Genomic DNA, 21,125 nt, shown 5'->3' with positions numbered 1-21,125 from the left:
CCTAATTTATACATTCCCAAACCAAAGAAAACTTGGCCACTGGACATAGATCAACTTGATCTCAGCCAAAGGCTGAATACTATGGAGATTGTTGTACTCTTGATTTAAGAAGTGCAACAATGGATGATAAAGCTGGCAATGCAAGCAGCATATAATAGTAATATGGACCAAGTTGTTTGAATGCTTCTTTCAAAAAAAATTGTCCCAACCTAACCATATTGCTGTCCTATTTTTTAGTTTTTTTTCCCCCAAAAATACCCTTGTAGATACTTCATCAGTGTTTTTTTTTTTTCAAAAAAATCACTTTAGAGACTTGTTTCACTTGATAATAAAGATGGAAATGACGGGGAAAAGCACAAAGAACAGAGCTAATGTGACCGCAGAATTACACTTCAAGCTACTATATCATGTTTTTAATTTTCTTGTTATTAATATTTGTGTTTGCAGTCTTGCACTTATAAATTATAGTTTCATCTTGAAAATTGTGTGAATTATTATTCATTTCTTTTAACCATCTGAAGTCGTAGTGCAATCAATCAAGATTTTGACTATTAAAGCGAATGTAGCCTGAAGACCTGAAAAATATATAGTTTGAGCTTAATATATTTTCATTTTTCTCATAATACTAATGCATTTAGGTGATGTGGAAGTGTCTTATTATTTAGTTGTCAATTCGAATTCCTTGAGATCATCCCATGTGATTAAGATTTAAGTTACTTGGATAAGAGTTATGCGATTCAACAAAAAATAAATAAATAAATAAGAGTTATGCAATGAGCCTTGCTTTTTGCATCCTTTATTTTTCCTTTATTATTTTTTTTTTGGATGATTTTTATTTATTTATCCTTGAATCAACGGGCTTTGGGTAATTGTCTCTGTTTTCCTCGTTTCAATATATTCATTAGTCTCCACTGAATTCTTTTCATTTCTTTCTCCTTATTTATTATTTATTTATTCAGTCATCCTTCATTTTTAATAAAATAAAATTTTAGTATCTACTTAATGTTTCTTCAAATTTATCTTCTAAATAATAAGAGAAGGAAGCAAAGTAGATTTACCTAGTTTTGTTGAATTCATTTTACCTAGTTTCATGAGTCATCATTCCATTTATCTTCGATACTAATTAGTTTTCTAAACTTGCAAAACTAAACTTTCTAGAGCCTTGGAAGGCATGGATTCATGTAGTCGACATTTTTTTTTTTTTTAATTTTTTTTTAACATCCATATCAAATCCGACAAGTTTTCATCAACTCATCTAACCATTAAAAACGTATATAAAATTCACACACAGTGATAATGAGTTTTATCTTTGGTGCAACAATAAGAAATGCAATATAAAGAAAGCTCATGTATCGTGATATTATGTCCCATGATGCCTATTTCTTAAAAAGCCCAATCCAACTTACCTCAGTTGTGTCTTTGTACCAATAAACAAAAAGCAAGGATTACATAGACTAATACTATAGGGGAATCTTCTACACCATATATTTATAGTCCTTGAGGTACAAACTTACCTAATTTGGATGTGAATGAGAATGAAAAAGTATCTACTGAAATTTGCAATATGGTAAAAGATGTCTTCTTTAATACTCATTTTCATCCTGATGTGAACCATATTTTTTAGCCCTATTACCGAAAGTTGATGGCCAGCTTCTGTGGGTGATTACCGTCTAATTAGTCTATGCAATACAACATACAAAATCATCTCCAAAATTCTAATGAATGGATTGAAACAAATCATGTTGCGTCTTATCTTCTTTCAGCAAACGGCTTTGTCAAAGGTACACACATTCAATATAATATCATTATTCCTCATGAATTGATGCACTAAGGACCTGTTTGGTTACATGAATCCAGAGATTTCAAATCTCTGGATTCATGAATCTGAGAATTATACCCGTTTGGTTGTAAAAATCTCAAGATTCATGAAATCTAGAGATTCACCTTTTTACATTAAAAACGTGAATCTGAAGATTTATGGGTGAGGGGTGAAATCCAGAGATTTCAAAAAAGCTATACATTTGCACATTCACAAAAATCACGTCGATCAAATAGGTTTTTAGGATGAATCCACATATTTCATTCCACAACCAAACATTTAATTTTATAAATTATGACTCCATAGATTTGAAATCTCCAGACTCATGTAACCAAACAGACCCTAAATACATTTTCATAGTAAAAGGAAAAGAAGACTCATGGCAATTAAGTTAGACATGAGTAAAGCCTATAACCGCAAAGAATGGAGTTTTATCGAGTCAGCTCTTGGTAGCTATGGATTTCCTCCAAGGTGGATTACTTGAATTATGAAGTGCATTACTACTACCCAACTCTCAGTACTAGTTAATGGGTCACCTCAGGTGTCCTTCACCCCGTCATGTGGCCTACGCCAGGGTGATCCACTTTCATCTCACTTATTCGTGCTTTGTGCGGAAGTCTTGACCTCTTACCTTGAATTGGCTCTACAAACAAAAAAACTCCGAGGCATCCAACTCTCACGAGGAGGAGAACGCATTTCAGATCTAGCCTTTGCTGATGATTTGATCCTATTTGGTTAGGCAACTAACACTGAAGCCAGAACCTTCCATCGAATTATTGCAGAATATTGCTCTCACTTCAGGCAGCAATTGAACATCCAAAAAACCCGAGCCCATTATGTCCAAGTACCTCATCGGGACTGAAGTTTACTCTCTCAACTCATTTCAACATCACACCCACCATGGAACTTGACATTTATCTCGGGATTCCCCTAATCCATGGTAAGCTCAAAAAGAAGCATTGTAACACCCTCATAACTAGAGTAAATAATCGGCTTCAACACTGGCGGGTCAAATTCCTATCCTAATGTACTTATTCAATGATTCAATCCACTCTTGCTGCAATGCCCACTCATTTCATGTTATGCTTTCAATTACCAGTCTCGATTACAAACGCACTTGACAAGCTTTCACGAATTTTCTTTTGATCTGATGGAAATCAAAGGCTTATCCACACAATTTTCTTGAATTTAATTTGTAGCTCTACTAGAGATGGAGGACTCAACCTAAAGAAAAACACCACTTTTAACCTCGCTCTTCTGGCTCGGAAGGCATGGGAACTCCTAAATCCAAGGGACTCCTTATTGGGTCAATTGATGAAACCTAAGTATTTCAAGCATTGTACCTTTTTAGAAGCTCTGGCTTCCCTAGTGGCATCGTGGTGATGGAAGTCTTTGATTAAAGCAAGGGATCTCTTACATCAGCACCTCTTCTTTCAAATAGGGGATGGACATCTAGCGAGCCCTTGGAACCTCAGTTGGGTCCCTAACCACCCCTAAGACTTGGGATGTTATCCGACAATTAACTTACTTGCCTCTCAAAGTTTCTGACTTCATTAATTCTAAGATAGCATCATGGGTGCGGGAAAATGTGTTTGATTGGTGGCCTCTTGAAGTGGCGACAAAGATCCTCAGTATTCCCCTTCCACTTACTCAAACAACAAATCATCAAAGTAATTTTAAAGATACGATCATTCAAGTAAAATATAGATGTTGGATATTTTCAAGAATTCTCATATCTAAAGATATATGATCCTTCAATTTAACTAATTCATATCAGTATTTTTATTATTTTTTATTCTTTTTTCTGGGTTATGCTTCAAAACATGTAAAGCTGAAAGGAGAAAAAACTGTCTAGCTGATTTCTTCCTCGGAATTAACCACCTCTATGCTACATGAAAAGAAAATTTTTGCACAGTTTTTTTATCTAGATTTTTTTTTGAGAACACATTTATTGTTTTTACAGCAATGGAAGTAAATATATATACTAAAAAAGAGAGACAATAGACATGAAATTTTTTTTTAAACTGAATTATTTATATACATTATGCATTATAATTCCTTTAATGATTGCGTAAGTAAACATTTTCTTCTTCTTCTTCTGTTTTTTTCACCCGAATTTGATTGTGGGAAATAGACGTTTGAAGAAGCTCAAGTAACCAATTTAATCAAGATTGTAATTCTTTTGACTTTGAAAAAAGTATTGTTTCATCTACTGTGTGGCCTTCCCACCATCTACAGACATGCATTTGTTCATTTTATGGCCTGCACATCTTGTGAGTTTTACTTCTTTTAATTATTTCTACTTAAATGAATTGATAAGTCAGCACTTAGGTGATTTCTATGAATCATGTCAATCAAGAGCTGTTTACAAAAAGAATTATAAATAAAAAAATTAAAATTAAAATTATATATATATATATATATATATATATATATATATATATATATATATATATATATATATATATATATATATATATATATATAATTCATTTTATGGCCTTCACATCTTGTATGTTTCACTTATTTTAATTATTTTATTTAAATGAATTGATAGATCAGCATTTAGGTGATTTCTATGGATCATGTCAATCAAGAGCCGTTTACAAAAAAAATTAAAAATAAAATAATAAATAAATGAATATATCATTCAATACACTAAATATAGCAAATAAAGATTGAGTCTCTTGTTACATCAGCCCATTTTGTTTATCGCGTTATTTCGTTTTGGTTGAAGAGCGAGTGTTCTTGTTCATGCTAGAATTGTGTAGTTTTGGAATTCTGTTATTGTTGCTTGTCATTTATCTTCAAGAATTTGGACCAGGAATATTAGTGTATATTCTAAAGACTATGGGTGTTTCTGGGTGACAAGATCATTTGTGGGATTTGGGGGTTGGTATACTAAATTCTGTACTAGGCCTACGATGGAGCTAAGCTGATGAGGTTAGTGCTTGCGTCGGTAGTTTATAGGGTTAATGCTTGCATAGGTCGAACTCGAAAGTCTAGTACTACATGGGATCACTATTGGCTTCTGTAGATTATATTAGGCTTCGGTGGGGCTACATTGACAAGCACTGATAGTTCATAGGACTAACAACTAATGTTTGGATAGGTCCAACTCAAAAGTACTCTTCATGAGATTGATACCAGTTTTTGTTAACTATTTTAGATCTCCAGTGAGGCTGGGGCCAGTGCTTGTGCTAGTAGTTTATTGGACTAATACTTGCATATGTCAAACTCAAAAGTCCTAACATTGCGTTGTGGTGGTGCGTGATCATCACTAATCATCCTATTTTCAAAAAAAAAAAAAAAAAGTAATAAATAAATAAATATAATAAAAATAAAAAGAAGAAAAGAAGCTGATGTAATTGGTTAGCCCAAAAAAAATGCTGTAATTATCAAAGAAAAGGTTCTAGGCATTGATGGATGCAGTGTCAGAGAGTCATGGAGAAGCGGGAGACATGTCTAATAAGCAATTGTTAGAAGGTTATTGTTACTTGTGTTTTGATTCGTTTCATTTCATTTCTTACTCTCTGAACTCTGAAGGAAGAAAAGAATACCAGCAATGACGGAGCTCGGTAAGAAGAACAGAGGAGAAGATGCAACGGTAACCATCAATCTCACAGAGGACATCATCGTGGACATCCTTTCAAGGGTTCCGGTGAAGTCTCTTCTGAGGTTTAGGTGCGTATGCGAATCTTGGTGTGATCTAATAGACCATCCGGATTTTATTAAGATGCATCTCAACCGATCCATTGCAACAAGTAACAGCCTAAGCTTTGTTTCTATAGACCAACATCATGAACACGATGCCCTGCAAGTCACTTTAGTAGACCTACATGATTGTGAACAAGGAGGAGAAGCGGCGGTAGGAGTAGAATTTGGTTTTCAGCTACCTAACGCAGTCTATGATGTGGCTTCTTGTAATGGCTTAATATATATGCTTCTGGACGACGATGGATTTCAGAGCCAGAGACCCGCGTTCCTTTTTAATCCATCTACAAGAACACACACAGAGTTGCCTCCTGTGGAGATTGATGCTGAGTCTTGCTGGCAGTGTGTCCACGTTGGATACGGATTTGGTTATGACCCTACCACCGACGATTACAAGGTTATAAGGGTTATTTTGGCAAATGTTGAAAGTGAAACTGATACACCTACTGATGACTACAACCCCTTCCACGTTATGGTGTATTCTCTTCGTAGCGACTCAGAAAGAAGAATCGATGACATTCCCGTATTTCACACTCAAGACATTGTTGGGGTTTTTACAAATTCTGCTTTTCATTGGGTGTCACCGGATAATGTGATTGTTGCTATTGACATTAAAGATGACAAGCTTAGGGAGGTGCCTCTGCCTGATCTTGGAAAAGATGACTTTTACATGACCATCGGGGCTCTAGGAGAAACACTTCAGCTCTGTATGCTCTGTAACTACTCCAAGGTCCGCATTGACTTTTGGGTGATGAAGGATTATGGGGTGAGGGACTCCTGGGAGAAACGCTTCTCGATCCAAGAACCATCCGTGTTAGGGTATCCTAAAGTCATACCTGTATGCTATTCAAAGAAGGGTGAAGCTTTAGTCATGACAACTTTATCTGAGGTGGACTATCCGAAAGCTCTAGTGCTTTATGATCCCAATAAAGGAAGGGCAAGTCATCTTTGGGATGATGGCGAGTCTAGCTACCTAGTCAAAGTGACAGTTTGCATTGAGAATCTTTTATCACTTGATACGGAATATGGAGGTTATGTGAAAAAAGAAAGGAAGAAACAGAGGTAATCCGGCTCAGCAGATTTTAATTTACCTTGCCTGTTAATTGTAATTGTACGTGAATCACATTTAAGTTAGTCGGATAAGAATAATAGGAATTTAAGTTATTTACAAAGGAGTTAAGCCGTGAGATTGCTAAAGGGGCTTTTGGAAATTGTCTTGTTTTCCTTGGTTTTCAAATACTCTTTACTCTTTAGCCTTAGCTGAATTCTTTAATTTGTTTCCCCTCATTATTTCTTTGATCATCCTTAACCGTTAATAAATGTTGCTACTTGCAATTGTAGCTTTATGAGAGATTTTAGGATTTGGGAATGGAGTAATAGATGGACCTTTTTCTCTGGTGTTAACTAGTGAGGATGTTTAGCTAGATCATCATTACAAGCACTACTAGAAGTCAGAAAATGAGTTTCTTTGAAGCCTGGGAAATACTAAGACTAGTGATGCATTCCAAAGTCTCGCTCAAAGTTCATGAGGTAGCTCTCCTATTCTTGGGTTCCCACATTCTAGATCATGCCTATCTATACAAGAGTGTGTTTATGCCTTGCTCTTTTGCATGCTACAGTTAAAGACCTTGACCTAATAGAATCTAAATTACTCAAGATTTCTCTCTTTAATAATAACCATTGATTGATTTGCTTTATTTTATTGCACTTCAACTTTATTTTTCATATCATAAAGATTTATCATGCTTGTTATATTTTCCTTGATCCCTTTTTTTTTTTTTGAGGGGATGGTTTGGGGGGAGGTGTTAAAGTTCCAACTTGTGAGGCTCTTGTAAGCTCACCTCTTCGATGTAATGTCTCTTTCAGATTAGAGAGACGCGAGAAGGAGGGTGGAAAGGCTGACTTGTTTGACCTAAGTAGGAAGAAACTGATCGCAGACCCAGATCTTGAAACTTCAAAGTACACCACTTGTTGCGACCCAACCATCTTGGGAATGGAGATACCAAGATCATTTCCTCCAAAGGCTATCCTTGAGTTGGAGGTTGCTGGAAAGGAAGAAGATGAAGCGGATGAGGTCAGCAAAGGATTCCAGGATGTGGCCAAAAATGGAGTCCAGGATGAGGCAACCCAAGAGAATAAGGAGACTAATACCTAAACAGAGGAGGTTCTTGAGGAAAGGGAGATGCCGCTCACTCGAGACATTCGATATTGTGGGTTGTCTTTTGGAGCACTAGTGCATTGGTCTTGTTTCACTTGATACTAAAGTTGGAGCTGATAACGAAAAAAGAACAAAGGACAGAGTTAATTTGACAAAGCATAATTATACTTCAAGCTATTGTATCATGTTTTTAATTTTGTTGTCATTAGTATTTGTGTTGCACTCTTGCACTTGTCAATTATAGTTTCATGCAGAAAATTTTGTTTGATAAGTAAAAATAATGATCGCAAACCCACCGGGTTGAACCATGGTTAGTTTAGTTTATCCCCGTCGGGATCAAAATGAGAGGCCAACCCGGAAGTGCCCTGAGCACGAAGGGACTCGACAGTTTTGGAATGAAACGTGTTCCCGCCAAATTCGGGAAAGACAATTGTGCCTAAAAGGAAATAGTAACTAACTCAGATTGGAGGAGTCAAAACCTTATAATCGTGCGGCTATGAAGGAGATCTGTGTATCTATCCAACGGTCGAAAATAGAAGGTAAATTATATATAAGTAAAGAAATACCGCAAAGAGAAGGCAACTAAATTGTTTACCTCCACTAAGTCTTTCAATTAAGCTCTGCTATTGGCCAGGGCTCTTTGGTGGTGTAATAATTGACTTAACCATCGGAGGTGGCTTTCTGAGCACTAAGTCAGCCCACGTCTAACGTTTGTTTTGCACTCCTCCGATGGTTGGACAATTTTCATTGGCATCATCTGCGCCGTCTATGGGAAAAGATTCAGAAAAGTCATGGTAGACACCAAATCAACATTTTTGAGAAATCAAAATCAATTTCATCCACCACCTCAAGGAGGAGACCCACTCTTTTTGGATGGAGATCCGTTACAAGAGATCGAGTAACGAGAAGAAGAAGAAGTAAACGGAGATGGGCATTTGGACGACCAAAATGGAGAGAGATGAATTATCTAGGCCATCCAAACGTAGATGAATCAAAGTCAGCAACAAATGAACCAAATGCAAGCCCAATTCCTCGAGCTACAGGCACTACTTAGAACGATGGTGAGACAATTGAGAGTCCTAGCTCGAGGGGCACAAAAGAGGGCTTCATCCGCGAGAAGACACTGCCTAAGAGGAGAAAGGACCTTGTTGAGAGACAAAATTTTCGGCAACCTCTCGACAAGAACCCAAGGCATCATGAGAGAGAAAAAGCCAAAGGCAAACACTCGGGAGTACGAAGAACAGGAGAACTCCCCTAGAGGAATGATGTTGATTTGCAAGACCGATCACAAATCAGTTGAACGGGAACTCTTACAAGATATGAAAGGGCTGTCCAAACATATTCCAATACATCACGATGCTCTGATAGGGGATGCGTTTGAACACCTAGCATTAGAGCTATTCAAATCGATCGGGTATTGGCTAATATAAACCAAGAGTTGGGAAAACTCACAAAGGAAAAGAAGACAGATGACATTTACTCGATAAACAATGACAAATGTAACACACAAAAAAAGCTTATGTGTTGTGATATTAGGCCCAATGATGCCTGATTTTTCAAAAACCTAATCTAGACTACCTAAATTGTGTGTTTTGGTCACACCCAAAAAAAATTGTGTCTTTTGTACCAAATAAATAGAATGGATTACACAAATTGATACCATAGGGGAATTTTCTACACCATATATTTATAATCTTGAGGTACAAGCTCACCTAATATGTATGTGAGTGAGAATGAAAAAGCATCTTGACACAATTTACAAAATATTTTGTTGAGATATTGTCGCATCCACCCAACCAATACCCTATCTAGAATACCCGAGTGTGTGATCCAACCCTGAAAATCAATTTTAGGAACGATTATATCCACTTAGTACAATAACATAACAAAAGAAAAAAAAATCATTGTATTCAAGTAATTGAATAATAAAAGTCAAGAAATGATCTTAGAAGGACCACAAAAGAATATCAGAGTGCAGAAATAACAAGATACCAATCTAAAGAAACTGTAAAGTATAGCGGAAATATACTCCACACACAAACGTGGAAGGTAGATCAAAATCTTAAGCAAAGCTAACTATTACAGATAAAAATAAAGGTCTAGAAGAAACAAGAGAAATCTAATCAAAATCTTATGTCGGCTCTTCTTCTTCTTCGAGTTGTGCTCTTGTAGCTTCAGGTCAACATCTAACTCACGATCCTATTGGCAAACAAGACGATGCCGGCTGCCATCAATAGGAACCATCAGAGCAGTCCAAACCTATGAGTTGGCTACCCCACTGGTCATAACCTTCTCTAGAGACTTTCGGAGCTACACCATATGAGGAAGGGTCCTCCATACCGTAGCACAAGTTCTCTTCCAAACCTGCAAGGTCATCTAAAAAAGTCTCCCAAAGGGTAAGCTCAAAAAAAACTTAGCAAGTATCCAATCGCAATAAACATCTTCACACACAATCCAAGGCAAACATAAATGCAATGATATGAAATAATAATCCAAATAAGCTTCTAACTCTATATATGTATGTTGGTCTCTATTGGTAGACACGCTTTAAGTCATAGCACTATACTCCTCTAGGTGGGTCTCAAATCACTCTCCCTTAGCCTTCCCAGCATCTTGGGTTCTCCGGTTGGTAAATGGGTCCTGAAACCTTCCCGGACATACCTTGGCTGGGGTTTAGGTCAACAGTCTCTCACATCATCGTTTGGCCTGAGTACTGGCACATGTACAGGGTTAATCTTAGCCTAATGCAAGTCATCTACTGAGTCACATCTACTTAGTTAGGGTTAGATATGTCCATTCCTCGCTTCCCGCGATCCTTTCCGATACCTTTCCCACTAGAGTCACCATCTCCTTCCCAGCTACGTAGACTCTTAACCCTATTAGTCATCCACACATAGTAAACATGAAGCTCTCGTGTCCTCTTATGCTTCCCGCAATCTCGAGAGCCCACGAGCCCAAGTCTACCACATGCAACCCTACCAATGAATGGCCCCCACAATGTGATTCATGTCCTCTCACGGGTTGGTTATTGGTCTTGAGCACCCACAAATCTCCATTGCTACCATGGGTCACTCAATCTCAATTCCCCTTCCGATGGGGTCAAATATGACAAAGGTTTCCTATCCAAACACTTCTAGACCAATCCTAGGTGTGTCAACCAGTAGTCAAGAGAAAGCACTAAGGGGCACCATAGGAAAGCGTCCCACACAACTCCACAGGTGTCCAAAGATAAAAACCCCAAAAGGGCATTCCCCATTCCACAACTACAACCTAGGCATTCACATCATATCATGATTCCATACATATCACATTCATCATTTCACATCATAGTCCAAATCACATTCAACTCAATAAATCATCAATTCCAATATGTAAATAACATTATAAACATGCTACTGTAGTTACAAAAGTATCATGATGTAAAGAAAACAAAATAGTAGTAGCTAGATCATGCATTCATGTCATATCATAAAAGGCATGTAAATAGGCATATTGTGAGTTGGAATACTCACCTCGTATTCCAAAATTATAATCTTCGAGAAAGAGATAATGGGCAAGTCCAGGATCACCAAAATAACCCTAAACAAACATGGATCAATCATTAGGAACAAGCCCTAGAATATTAGAGGTCAAACGGATCAAATCGGACAAAGAAATCCATTACTGTCAGCTTGGGCAGCTTGGTCCAATCGACCCAATGAACAGTACGCGACAACAAACCCTAAATATGTCATAACTTCTTCATTTGAAGTCCAATTACTCTGAAATTCGAAGGGAAACTCCAAAAAAACATACTAAGACTATCTATGAAGGTATAATCATCTATTAAGGTCAATAAAATATAATTCTAACAAAACCCCTATTAGGCTAAAACCATGGATCAACATAGAAAGGCTAGAATGAATGGGGATTCATTCAAAGAGATAGAAAACATTGGAATAATGGAAAACTAATAAGAAGCAAGTCTAACACTGATTAGAATAGAAAAGTATAGTAGGAAAAGATCATGCTATCAAAACTCAATCAAAATCATGAAGAATCACCATATGGCTTCAAGGAAAGCATAGAGTGAATAAGGTTTCACTCTAAGACAAAGGAGATCAGAGGTTGGTTCATTACAGTAGTGTAATACCTTTCTCACAATAAAAACAATAAGAAACAATGGTGGGGAGAAGAGAATTCAGCACTAGGAGATTGATTACTAACCTTGAATGAGAGAAACCAAAATAAAAACTTGATAGAATGCTTGGGGATCTTCCACAACACCAAGAGAGGGCTTTAGAGAGGCTGAAAATCATGTAGTCCCATTAAATAGAGCACCAAAAAACCTAAAAAGAAGATCTTACATAGATTATGTCCTCTTGGGTCGATTGTTGGGCTGATTCTTTGCGGTCTCTATCGCCCGATCCGACCAGGTGACAGCAAGCCCAGAAATAGGGATTTCAAGCTACAAAGCTCAAAATTTTGCATGGGGCTTCTCCCAACTCAACAAGCAACTTACGTAGCCTTGAGGGGTACCTTCAAACCATGTCCAAATAGGCTTTAAGTCCATCAACCAAGCTCTTAAACATCAAGGTGCAGTTCATCTCCAAAACAAGATAAGGTTCCAAAAAGGAACTCCATCATCAATCTCCATGGGTTTTGATTCAAACACCATGTCTTCCACTGAGATGGCCTACAAAGTCTTCTTCCTTCACTTTGGGTCTTCGGATCTACACTAAGGGAGATGTCTGACTTGACTTCCTAGGACCTTCCAAAGATATCAACACTATACTCAAGGTCCAATTTCAAGGTCAAACAACAAACAAGCTCTTCTTCATCCAAAATAGATAGGGTGTCCAGGTTAGGGTTTGGGCTTGGTTTCACATTATGGCTGTGGAAAAAAGAAAAAAACTTCAATTTAGCATGGAACATACCCAACAGTTATCTATGGCATGATCTAAAGTACATCATCAAATTTTGGTTTTAATAGGGTTTTAAAGTTATCCTAACACAACCTTATTGCTGCCTTATTTTTTAGTTTTTTTTTTTTTTTCAAAAATACCCTTTTGATACTATTTCTTGGGCTTGAAATTGGAATAAATTTTTTATTTGATTGGCGTATTATGAAATTGTAATTTCTCTAATCAGACAATACCCAAGGTCTTTTTTCCTCTGAGGAGAAGTGGGTTGTTCACATGACTTGTGGCTAATCGTCGAAGGCTTATGATTCTTGCAAAATGATTGTCAGATGTGGGCCGACTTAGTGGTTAGGAAGCAACCTCCAATGTTAAGTCAGTAGGAGCACCACCAAGGAGCTATGACGAGTAGCAAAGCTTAATTGTAAGATTCAATGGAGGAAACTATTTAGTTACCTTTCCTCTGTGTTGTGCATTAGTTTATATAGGGTTTCTCTCCTATTTTTGATTGTTGGATTTATTCACAAGTCTCGTATGTAGCCACCTAATCATAGGGTTTTCCTCCCTCAATCCCAGTTAGTTACGGTTTCCATATAGAACACGATCACCTTTTCCGAGTTTGACGGGATCACATCTCCTTCTACAACTATCGGGTTCCTTAGTGCTTACTATACCTCTGGATTTAATTTTTGAACCTGTCCTAACCGGTATAATTGAACTGATCATGGTCCAACCTTGTTGATTGTGATTTTTATTTTCTCATCACGAGCCCCCAACCAAGGGGATCAAAATCAAGAGACTGATCACTTGGTATGTCCTTTTCGACCACAAATGATAGGTGTAGTAGGTGGAAGTCTAAACGACCCTATGTCTTCCGAATGTTGTCCAAACGTTGCATTTATTGTCAGAAACGGTACGTTTTCTCGAGCCATATTTGTCTATCGCAAATCGTGCCTTTAACTCCACGTGCTTGTTGGGAATAGGTGCCATCATAACACCCTTTTACTCGAACTGTCTGCATCTTTCGACCATTGATCTTGGATTGATCTCGTTCTTTGGTTTCCAAGTCTCGAACCATTGCCTATTCTCAATTGTCGATCTAAATTAATCTCATACATTCAAATCCATCCCTTGGGCTATTTAAGCCTTCCTTAGCCTTCATTCCACTTCTTCACTTTGCTTTTTCGCGAATTCGTCTATTCCTGAAGATCCAACAAGCTTCAAGCAACCTTGTTCCTAGTGCATTTCTCCAATCTTGCTCAAAGTTTGAACAAGTAAGTGTTCCTCTCTACTTGTTCAACTCTATTCTCTCCTCTTTCTTTCACTTTTCACCCTTCTTCATTGGTTTCCTGATCTCCAGTTGCTCAGGGGAGCCCTTTCTTCTTTTTAGTTTATCTCCTAAGTTTCCTTCATTATGGATAGTGGAAGAATGTTCAAGGATGATTCTATTGATAGAATGGTTGAAGGGGATGATTCGGCTAAGTAGAATTATCTGGTGATTGGAATATTAGGATTTTCGATTGATGGTTCGGTCCTTCGGCTGAATCTTCTAGTAGGGAGCCATCAGGAAACCAAATGGAGGGTGAAGCTTCTAGTTCACCCCCTACCTCTCAAAAGCGTAAGGCTTTTCCAAACCTATTGCTGGTAGCTCCCAACCATCAAAAAGACCTTCTCAAGGTCCTAGCTATTTTGTTTCTCATGTTCGTCATGCCGAACTTGATGATATCTCAGAGAATTTCTCCATTCCATTCACATATCTCCTTTGGATCCCCAACTTTTTCGAGAGGGCTAACTGGAATCCTCCCCAAGAGTTTTCCGTGTACATTGACACCTTGAAAAGTTTTGTTAGGGGTTTCCTTCTATTCTTTTTTATTTTCTACCATTCTAAATCACTGGGACTTGTGTCTTGGTATGCTCCTCCTGAATAGATGGTGTCATATAGTCGGCTTCCTTGGTTTGTGTCTTGAGTTGGGAATTTCTCCCTCTTTACCCCCTCCCCTTTCCACATTTTTATTATTTGAGAAAATCCAACCCACACGAGTTTTTTTTTTTTTTTTTTTACCAAACGCCCACGCAGTGAGTTGGGCTTGTCGAGGAGTATCATAGCCGATGGTACTTTCCCATCTAATCACTAGGAGTAGCGTCACCAGTTTTCTATTATGTCGGGCGCCTCCCAAAGACCTGAACTTCCCGACTACCTGGAAAAATCAAGGTTCTTATACCTAGGTTAATCAAACCCTTCCTCCCCCTCTCCCTACGAGGATAGTGCCATTTGAACAATAAAGTCCATGCACGCATTAGGAGATCCATGGACACACCATGTAATACGAGGATGTACTCTAATGGTGGGGTCTTGCCCCTAGTGAACCCCTAAGCTTTTTAGCTTTATTTTCCTTTACCTTTGGTTCTCTTTTGTACTAATTCTTGTTCGTCCATTTTTGTGTTGTGTCTCTCAAATACAACCCCAAGGTTGTGAAGGCTCTTGCCAGCCAAGCGTTCGAAGCTACCAAGGACAGGGCAGCTCAATCGAAGAAGAAGGAGCCAGAAGTAGAAGGCTCTGTCGTGAGGGCTCAATCCCAAGCCCCAAAAGGGGTATTAAAGGTTCATCGAGATCCAGCAAAGAGGGTAAGGCTCCGATCGACGTTGCCAAGTCAACCCAAGACGGCATCAACTTGGCAAAGAGGAAGCACTTATAAGAATTGTTTGGAAACAATTACTGCTATTACCCATAAATTTTTACATTACAAACATGCCCCTAACGTTTCAGTTTTAACTGTTAAGTGATGATATCTTCACCTAGAATTCTTCAAAAGTCAGAAATACTTTCCTTCAACAGAACCATTTTGGCTTGTCTCTTTCTTTTTGTTTTACGCCTCAACGTTGGTACACAATATGCATTGGGAGTCTCGCTTCACGTGATACTAAAAATGGAGCTGAATGGGAAAAAGAAAAAGAAAGAAACTGAGGTAATTTGATAGAGCAGATTTACACTTCAAGCTGCTGTACAGGTTTACAATTTTTTTTTTTTTTTTTTGTTAGTTTTGTGTTTACACTCTTGCAATTTTCAATTACAGTTTCATCTAAAAATTCTATGAATTATATTATTCTTTCATTTTAACAATCTAAAGTCCTGATGGGATCAAACAAAATTTGGAACTGCTTACAGAAGAAGTAGCTGAAGACATGAAAAATAGTTTGAGCTTAATATGTTTTCATTTCTCATTTGGGTGATGTGGAAGTGTCTTATTATTTATTTGTTAGTTCCAAGTACTTGAGATCATTCCTTTAGTTAGACTGCTAAAAGGGCTTTTGGAAATTATCTTGGTTTTCAAATACTCTTTAGCCTGTGCTAAATTCTGTTAATTTGTTTTTCCTCATTATTTATTTGTTCATCCTTCACTGTTAACGAATGTTGCTGCTTGTAATGGTAGCCTTATCAGAGATTTTGGAATTTAGGAATAGAGTAATAGATGAACCTCTTTCTCTGTTCTTTGTAACATTTTCACTTATTTGATTCCTGGCATCAACCAGTAAGGATGTTTAGGTAGAGTATCATCACAAGCACTAATGGAGGAATTTCTATGGTTGGTACATATATATTGAAAATAATTTGTTCAACATGTTTATATCCCACCAAGTGCGAAAAGAAATTTAGATATTTGGATTAGCGTTCTTAGTGAGTAGATTTGAACCTATCTTCTAGAAGTTATATTAAGTTTGATGATTTTTTTTTATATAAATATATTGTAGTTCTTAACATGTTGATATGAAACAGTTGTTTTCAAGAATTCTTGTTGTAGCTATTTCTAGAGTAAATTTAATAGTAAATCAAAGAATCTCGAAGGGTAATAAAATGATTTAGGAAATGGTGAGTAAGGAGATAACCTCTAATTTTTTTTTTTCTTTTAAATCTTTTTTGAATGGTTAAAGAAATTCATAACCAAACTCTGAAGAGGAAGAAAAGGAATGTGATAGTTAACCTTTCTGGTAGGGGTTTAGATATTAGATGAGGATACACCCAACACCTTACTAGAAGTCCAGAAGGTGAGTTTCTTTGAAGCCTGGGAAATACGAGGACTGGTGATGCATTCCAAAGCCTCTCTAAAAGTTCATGAGGTAGCTTCCCTATTCTTGGGTCCCACATTCTAGATCATACCTATTTAAAGGTCTAACTTGCTATGCTCTTGTAAGCTCACCTCTTTGACGTAATATTTCTTTCATATTAGAGAAATGCAGAAAGGAGGTTGGGAAGGCCAACTTGTTGGACCGACGTAGGAAGAAACCGAGGGCCGACCCCAAGGAGGGCACACCTCAGATGGCTTAGGAAGAAGGCCGAGTCTTCAGGCTTGCCAATTTTGTTCCCCATTGAAACTTGACTGAGAAATCGGCAGTCATAAATGATCCTTTTTGTCTCAAGTATGGGCCATGGTTGCCCAGCTCCCATTGATCATAAGGCTATGGCCGAGCTTGATGACAAGAAGTTTACAGATTCTTCTTTCGAGTATGTCCCTGAACTTTGTATTGCCTTCTTGTATTTCTGATTCCTGACCATATACTTGATCTTATTTCATGTGCAGTGCTGCGGCCGGGTTGTTCCCTTTCTTTGTGGACGCAATCAGCCGTGCCTCCCATTCTTCCGCATAGGCCTCCACCTACCTGAATAGAATCATTGAGCAGCATACTGAGATTGAGGGTCTTTATGACTCTGTGAAGAATCTCATGGTCAAGTTGGATGGTCACAAGAAGGACAAGGATGCACGAGTCCTGATGGAGAATCTGATTTGGGAGGAAAGGAATGAAGTGCAGTCAGAGGCCCAGAAAGCCAAAGGGGACATTGCCCATGCTCAGGATAAAGCTACAAGGGCTAGGAGGAGGTTGCCACAGCTTGGGAGGAGGCCTCTAAATATGCCAAGGAGCAGGCCAACCTCAAGAGGGAACTAAATCTACTACAGTTGGCTTGGGAGGACACCATTGAGAAGGCCAAAGCCCAGGCCATGGCCAAGTATCTAGAGAGTCTTGAGTTTGGGAAAGTCGCAACCAATTGTGACGTCAAAGCCTTCAAGCTGGGTCTAAAGGATGTGTGGATGAACCTTCTCTTGGCCTACCCAGCTCTCGACACTTCAAAGTACACCATGTGCTACGACCCGACCATTTATGACGAGCTGGGGATGGGGAGACTGAGTTGGTTTCCTCCAAACCTATCCCTAAGGTGGAGGTTGTTGGCAAGGAGAAAGGTAAGGATGAAGAGGAAGTGGATGAGGTCAGCGAAGGATTCCAGGATTTGGCCAACAATGGAGTCCGGGACGAGGCAACCCAAGACAAGGAGACTGATGCATGAATAGAGGAGGTTCTTGTTTCACGTGATACTAAAGTTGGAGCTGACAAGAAAAAAAGGAACAAAGAACAGAGGTAATTTGACAGAGCAGAATTACACTTCAAGCTAATATATTATGTTTTTTATTTTCTTGTCGTTAGTATTTGTGTTTGCACTCTTGCACTTATCAATTATGGTTCATGTAGAAAATTCTGTGAATTATTATTCCTTTCTTTCAACCATCTAAAGTTGTAATGCAGTCAATCAAAGTTTCAGACTCTCAAAGCAATAGCTTGAAGACCTGAAAAATAGTTTGAGCTAAACATATTTTCTTCTATCTTATAGTATTAATGCATTTAGGTGATGGGGAAGTGGCTTATTATTTACTTGTCAAATCTAATCACCTGAGATCCTTCCAGGATAAGAGTTATGCAGTGAGCCCTGCTTTTTGCATCCATTATTATTTACCCTTTAATTAGACTACTAAAAGGGATTTCGGAAATTTTCTTGTTTTCCTTGTTTCCAATAAATAGTCTGTGCTGAATTCTGTTCATTTCTTTCTCCTCATTTATTATTTATTTATTTATTTACACATCTTTCTTGTTAGTAAAATTCCAGTATCTGCTTAATCTTTCTCCAAATGTGACTTCTAGATAATAAGTGAAGGAAGCATAGCAGATTACGTAGTTTTGCTTAATGCATTTTACCTAGTTTCAAGATGCATCATTTCATTACCGGGGATGCTAGTTAGTTTTCTCAACTTGCAAAACTAAATTTTCAAGAGCTAATTGGAAGGCAAGGATTCATGTAGTCGACCTCATTGAATTGGGATAAAACTTTGATCTCTTTTTTTTTCTTCTATTTATCAAATACTTTCACGCCCATATTGATTTGACAGGTTTTCATCGAGTCATCTAACCATTGAACATATATAAGATTCACATTTTGACAATATTATCAAAAGATATTGAGTTTTTCCCTTTTGTGCAACTATGAGAAATGCAATATAAAAAAAGCTCACGTACTGTGATATTATGCCCAAAGATACATGAGTTTTCACAAACCCATGATATTATGTATTTTTCTATTTGAAATTAAGAAATAGTGGTGGGAAAAGGGGGGGAGGGGTGAGAAGCCTCAATGATGCATGAAATATATCCAACAATTACCTATGGCACGATTTGAAATAGATTATCAAAATTAGGTTTGAGTATGTTAGAAGATTAAATAAGACTCTGAATTTAAAACCTTGCACTTGTCAAAGTAATTCTAAAGATATGATCAGCCAAGTAAAATGCTTATGTTGGATATTTTCAAGAAGTATCATTATCTCGTGATATATAATCCTTCCTCAATTTACCTAACTCATAACAATATGATTATTTTTTTTGGGGTGTGGGGGTGGGGGATTTGGATTGGGGGTTAGGATTTTTTTTTTTATTTTTTTTCTTTCCAAAACTTGTAAAGCTGAGAGGGGGGGGGGGGAAGCTGTCTAGCTGACTTGTGCCCCAGAATTAACCACTCCTGTTCTACATGAAATGAAAAATCTCATACTTATTTTTTTATATAAAAATTTAGTTACTTATTCTTTTGAGAACACATTTTTTGTTTTGTTAGCAATGGGTGTAAAGAGAAATAAATATATATTCAAAAAGAGACACAAAAGACATCAATTTTTTTGTTTTAATAGGATGAACCATAACTTCACCAATGTGTGTTTCACATTAACCTATTTATTTGTATACACTATGCATTATAATTCCTTTAAAGACCAAGCATAAGCAAACATTTTTTTTGGGCTTGATGGAGCTCAAGCAACCTACTATTTAATCAAGATTTATAATTTTTTTACCTTTGAGAAAGTTTTGTTTCACCTACTGGGTGAGGTTCACCCAAAATCTAAAGACGTGCATTTGTTATTTTAATAGGCCTTTTTGTTGTCATTCACGTCATGGTGTTTCACTTTTTTAAATTATTCCTGTTTAAATGGATGGATATGTCAGCACTTTGGTCATTTCACGTGGTTCGTGTCAATTTTTTTTTTTTTTTTTTCTTTTTGTGCCAAAAGGACCACATAAATTAAGAGCCCTTCACCAGAAAAATATTGAGATGGCTATGCATGCATCCTCTCTTTATGGCCTAACAACGATGTCATGTTATGGATGTGTTTCTATCATAATGGTGGTAGCTTTTTATGTATAAATAGTAAGACCAAGGAGATGTTAGTTTTGAGCCTTCATCTTTTCCCATCCGCTGGGCCTATGGCCCCCAATCTTGTGACAGAGTTGATGATGGATGACAAAAGAAAAAACAGTGATGTCATGCCTTAACATAGTTTTGTATTTGTTTTTCCAGAATATAGTTGTTTTTAGTATTAGTATTGCATCGATTATCATCTATACTAATATGGATCCAGAAGTATGAATGTGTGTTAGTTCATGTTAGTCACGAATTCAAACATAAATCATTTTGTAAGCTAATACTCCTAATTCATTAGTGGTGAGAGTTTGGCCCTTGTTACCAAATATGCTCCGGACTAGCATAAGCCTAAAAATGGACCAGGGATAGCGTTCTAATATGGAGCACAAGTCAAGGTCAAAATATTCTGACCTTAAATTATGACTGGGATTGGACCGGGTTGTGTGTTTGACCTAACTTAACCTTACCACCTTGTAAGATAATCTTTAGTTAGCAGGTTATGGAGGACTGGTCAGAGACCATCATGGGAGATTGCTGATTGTTTTCATCAAGGATGTGGAGAGAAAACAGCTCTAGAAGCAGTGGCTGTCGCCCTCGAAAGAGCTCAATGCTGGGTTCAAAATCTTGGACTGTCAAATTTGATTGACCAGATTAATTCAGCAGCATCATGAGGAGCCACCTTGGAAGATCAGGTCGGTTATAAACGATAGTTTTGCTGGGAATTAGTCTCAGAATAATTCAATCTCAATGTGTGCAGGATTTCCAAATCTCCAAAAACAGGAGACAGGATGTTGCTGGTTAGGAGTCATATATGTGATGGATATTGTCCAAGGGATTGCTTCATGGGGTACATCATACTACTCAAGCACGTGCTTAAATACATCAGTCAGAGGCTGAAGACTACGGAGATTATTACATTCTTGAATCAAGAAGTGCAATAATGGATGACCAAGTTGACAATGCAAGCAGCATATAATAATAGGTGACTTGTGTATCTGTATGGACCAACTTGTCTGATTGCTT

At 37.5% G+C, this 21,125-nt stretch overlaps 1 protein-coding gene across 1 annotated transcript; it reads left to right on the top strand.

Annotated features, from left to right (window-relative positions):
- Window positions 1-5,384: 5,384 nt before the first annotated feature.
- Window positions 5,385-7,688, top strand: LOC149022055 (F-box protein CPR1-like). The gene is made up of 2 exons (XM_089147532.1): window positions 5,385-6,595; window positions 7,400-7,688. The coding sequence occupies exons 1-2, from the start codon at window positions 5,385-5,387 to the stop codon at window positions 7,686-7,688; spliced, it is 1,500 nt and encodes a 499-aa protein (XP_089003658.1).
- The last annotated feature ends 13,437 nt before the right edge of the window (window positions 7,689-21,125 follow it).

This window comes from Hakea prostrata, chromosome 3 (assembly GCF_041222555.1).
Source record: "Hakea prostrata isolate BN-2017 chromosome 3, UWA_Hpros_2, whole genome shotgun sequence".
NCBI classification, from domain to species: Eukaryota; Viridiplantae; Streptophyta; class Magnoliopsida; order Proteales; family Proteaceae; genus Hakea; species Hakea prostrata.
The sequence above is the reverse complement of the archived record's forward strand: the minus strand, read 5'-3'. Positions and strand labels throughout refer to the sequence as shown.

Excerpts from the sequence above, each read along its gene's own strand:
- LOC149022055 (XM_089147532.1), top strand. The coding sequence starts at position 5,385 with ATGACGGAGCTCGGTAAGAAGAACAGAGGAGAAGATGCAACGGTAACC. Across the intron at positions 6,596-7,399 it reads AAAGAAAGGAAGAAACAGAG|ATTAGAGAGACGCGAGAAGG; the intron begins GTAATCCGGCTC and ends TGTCTCTTTCAG.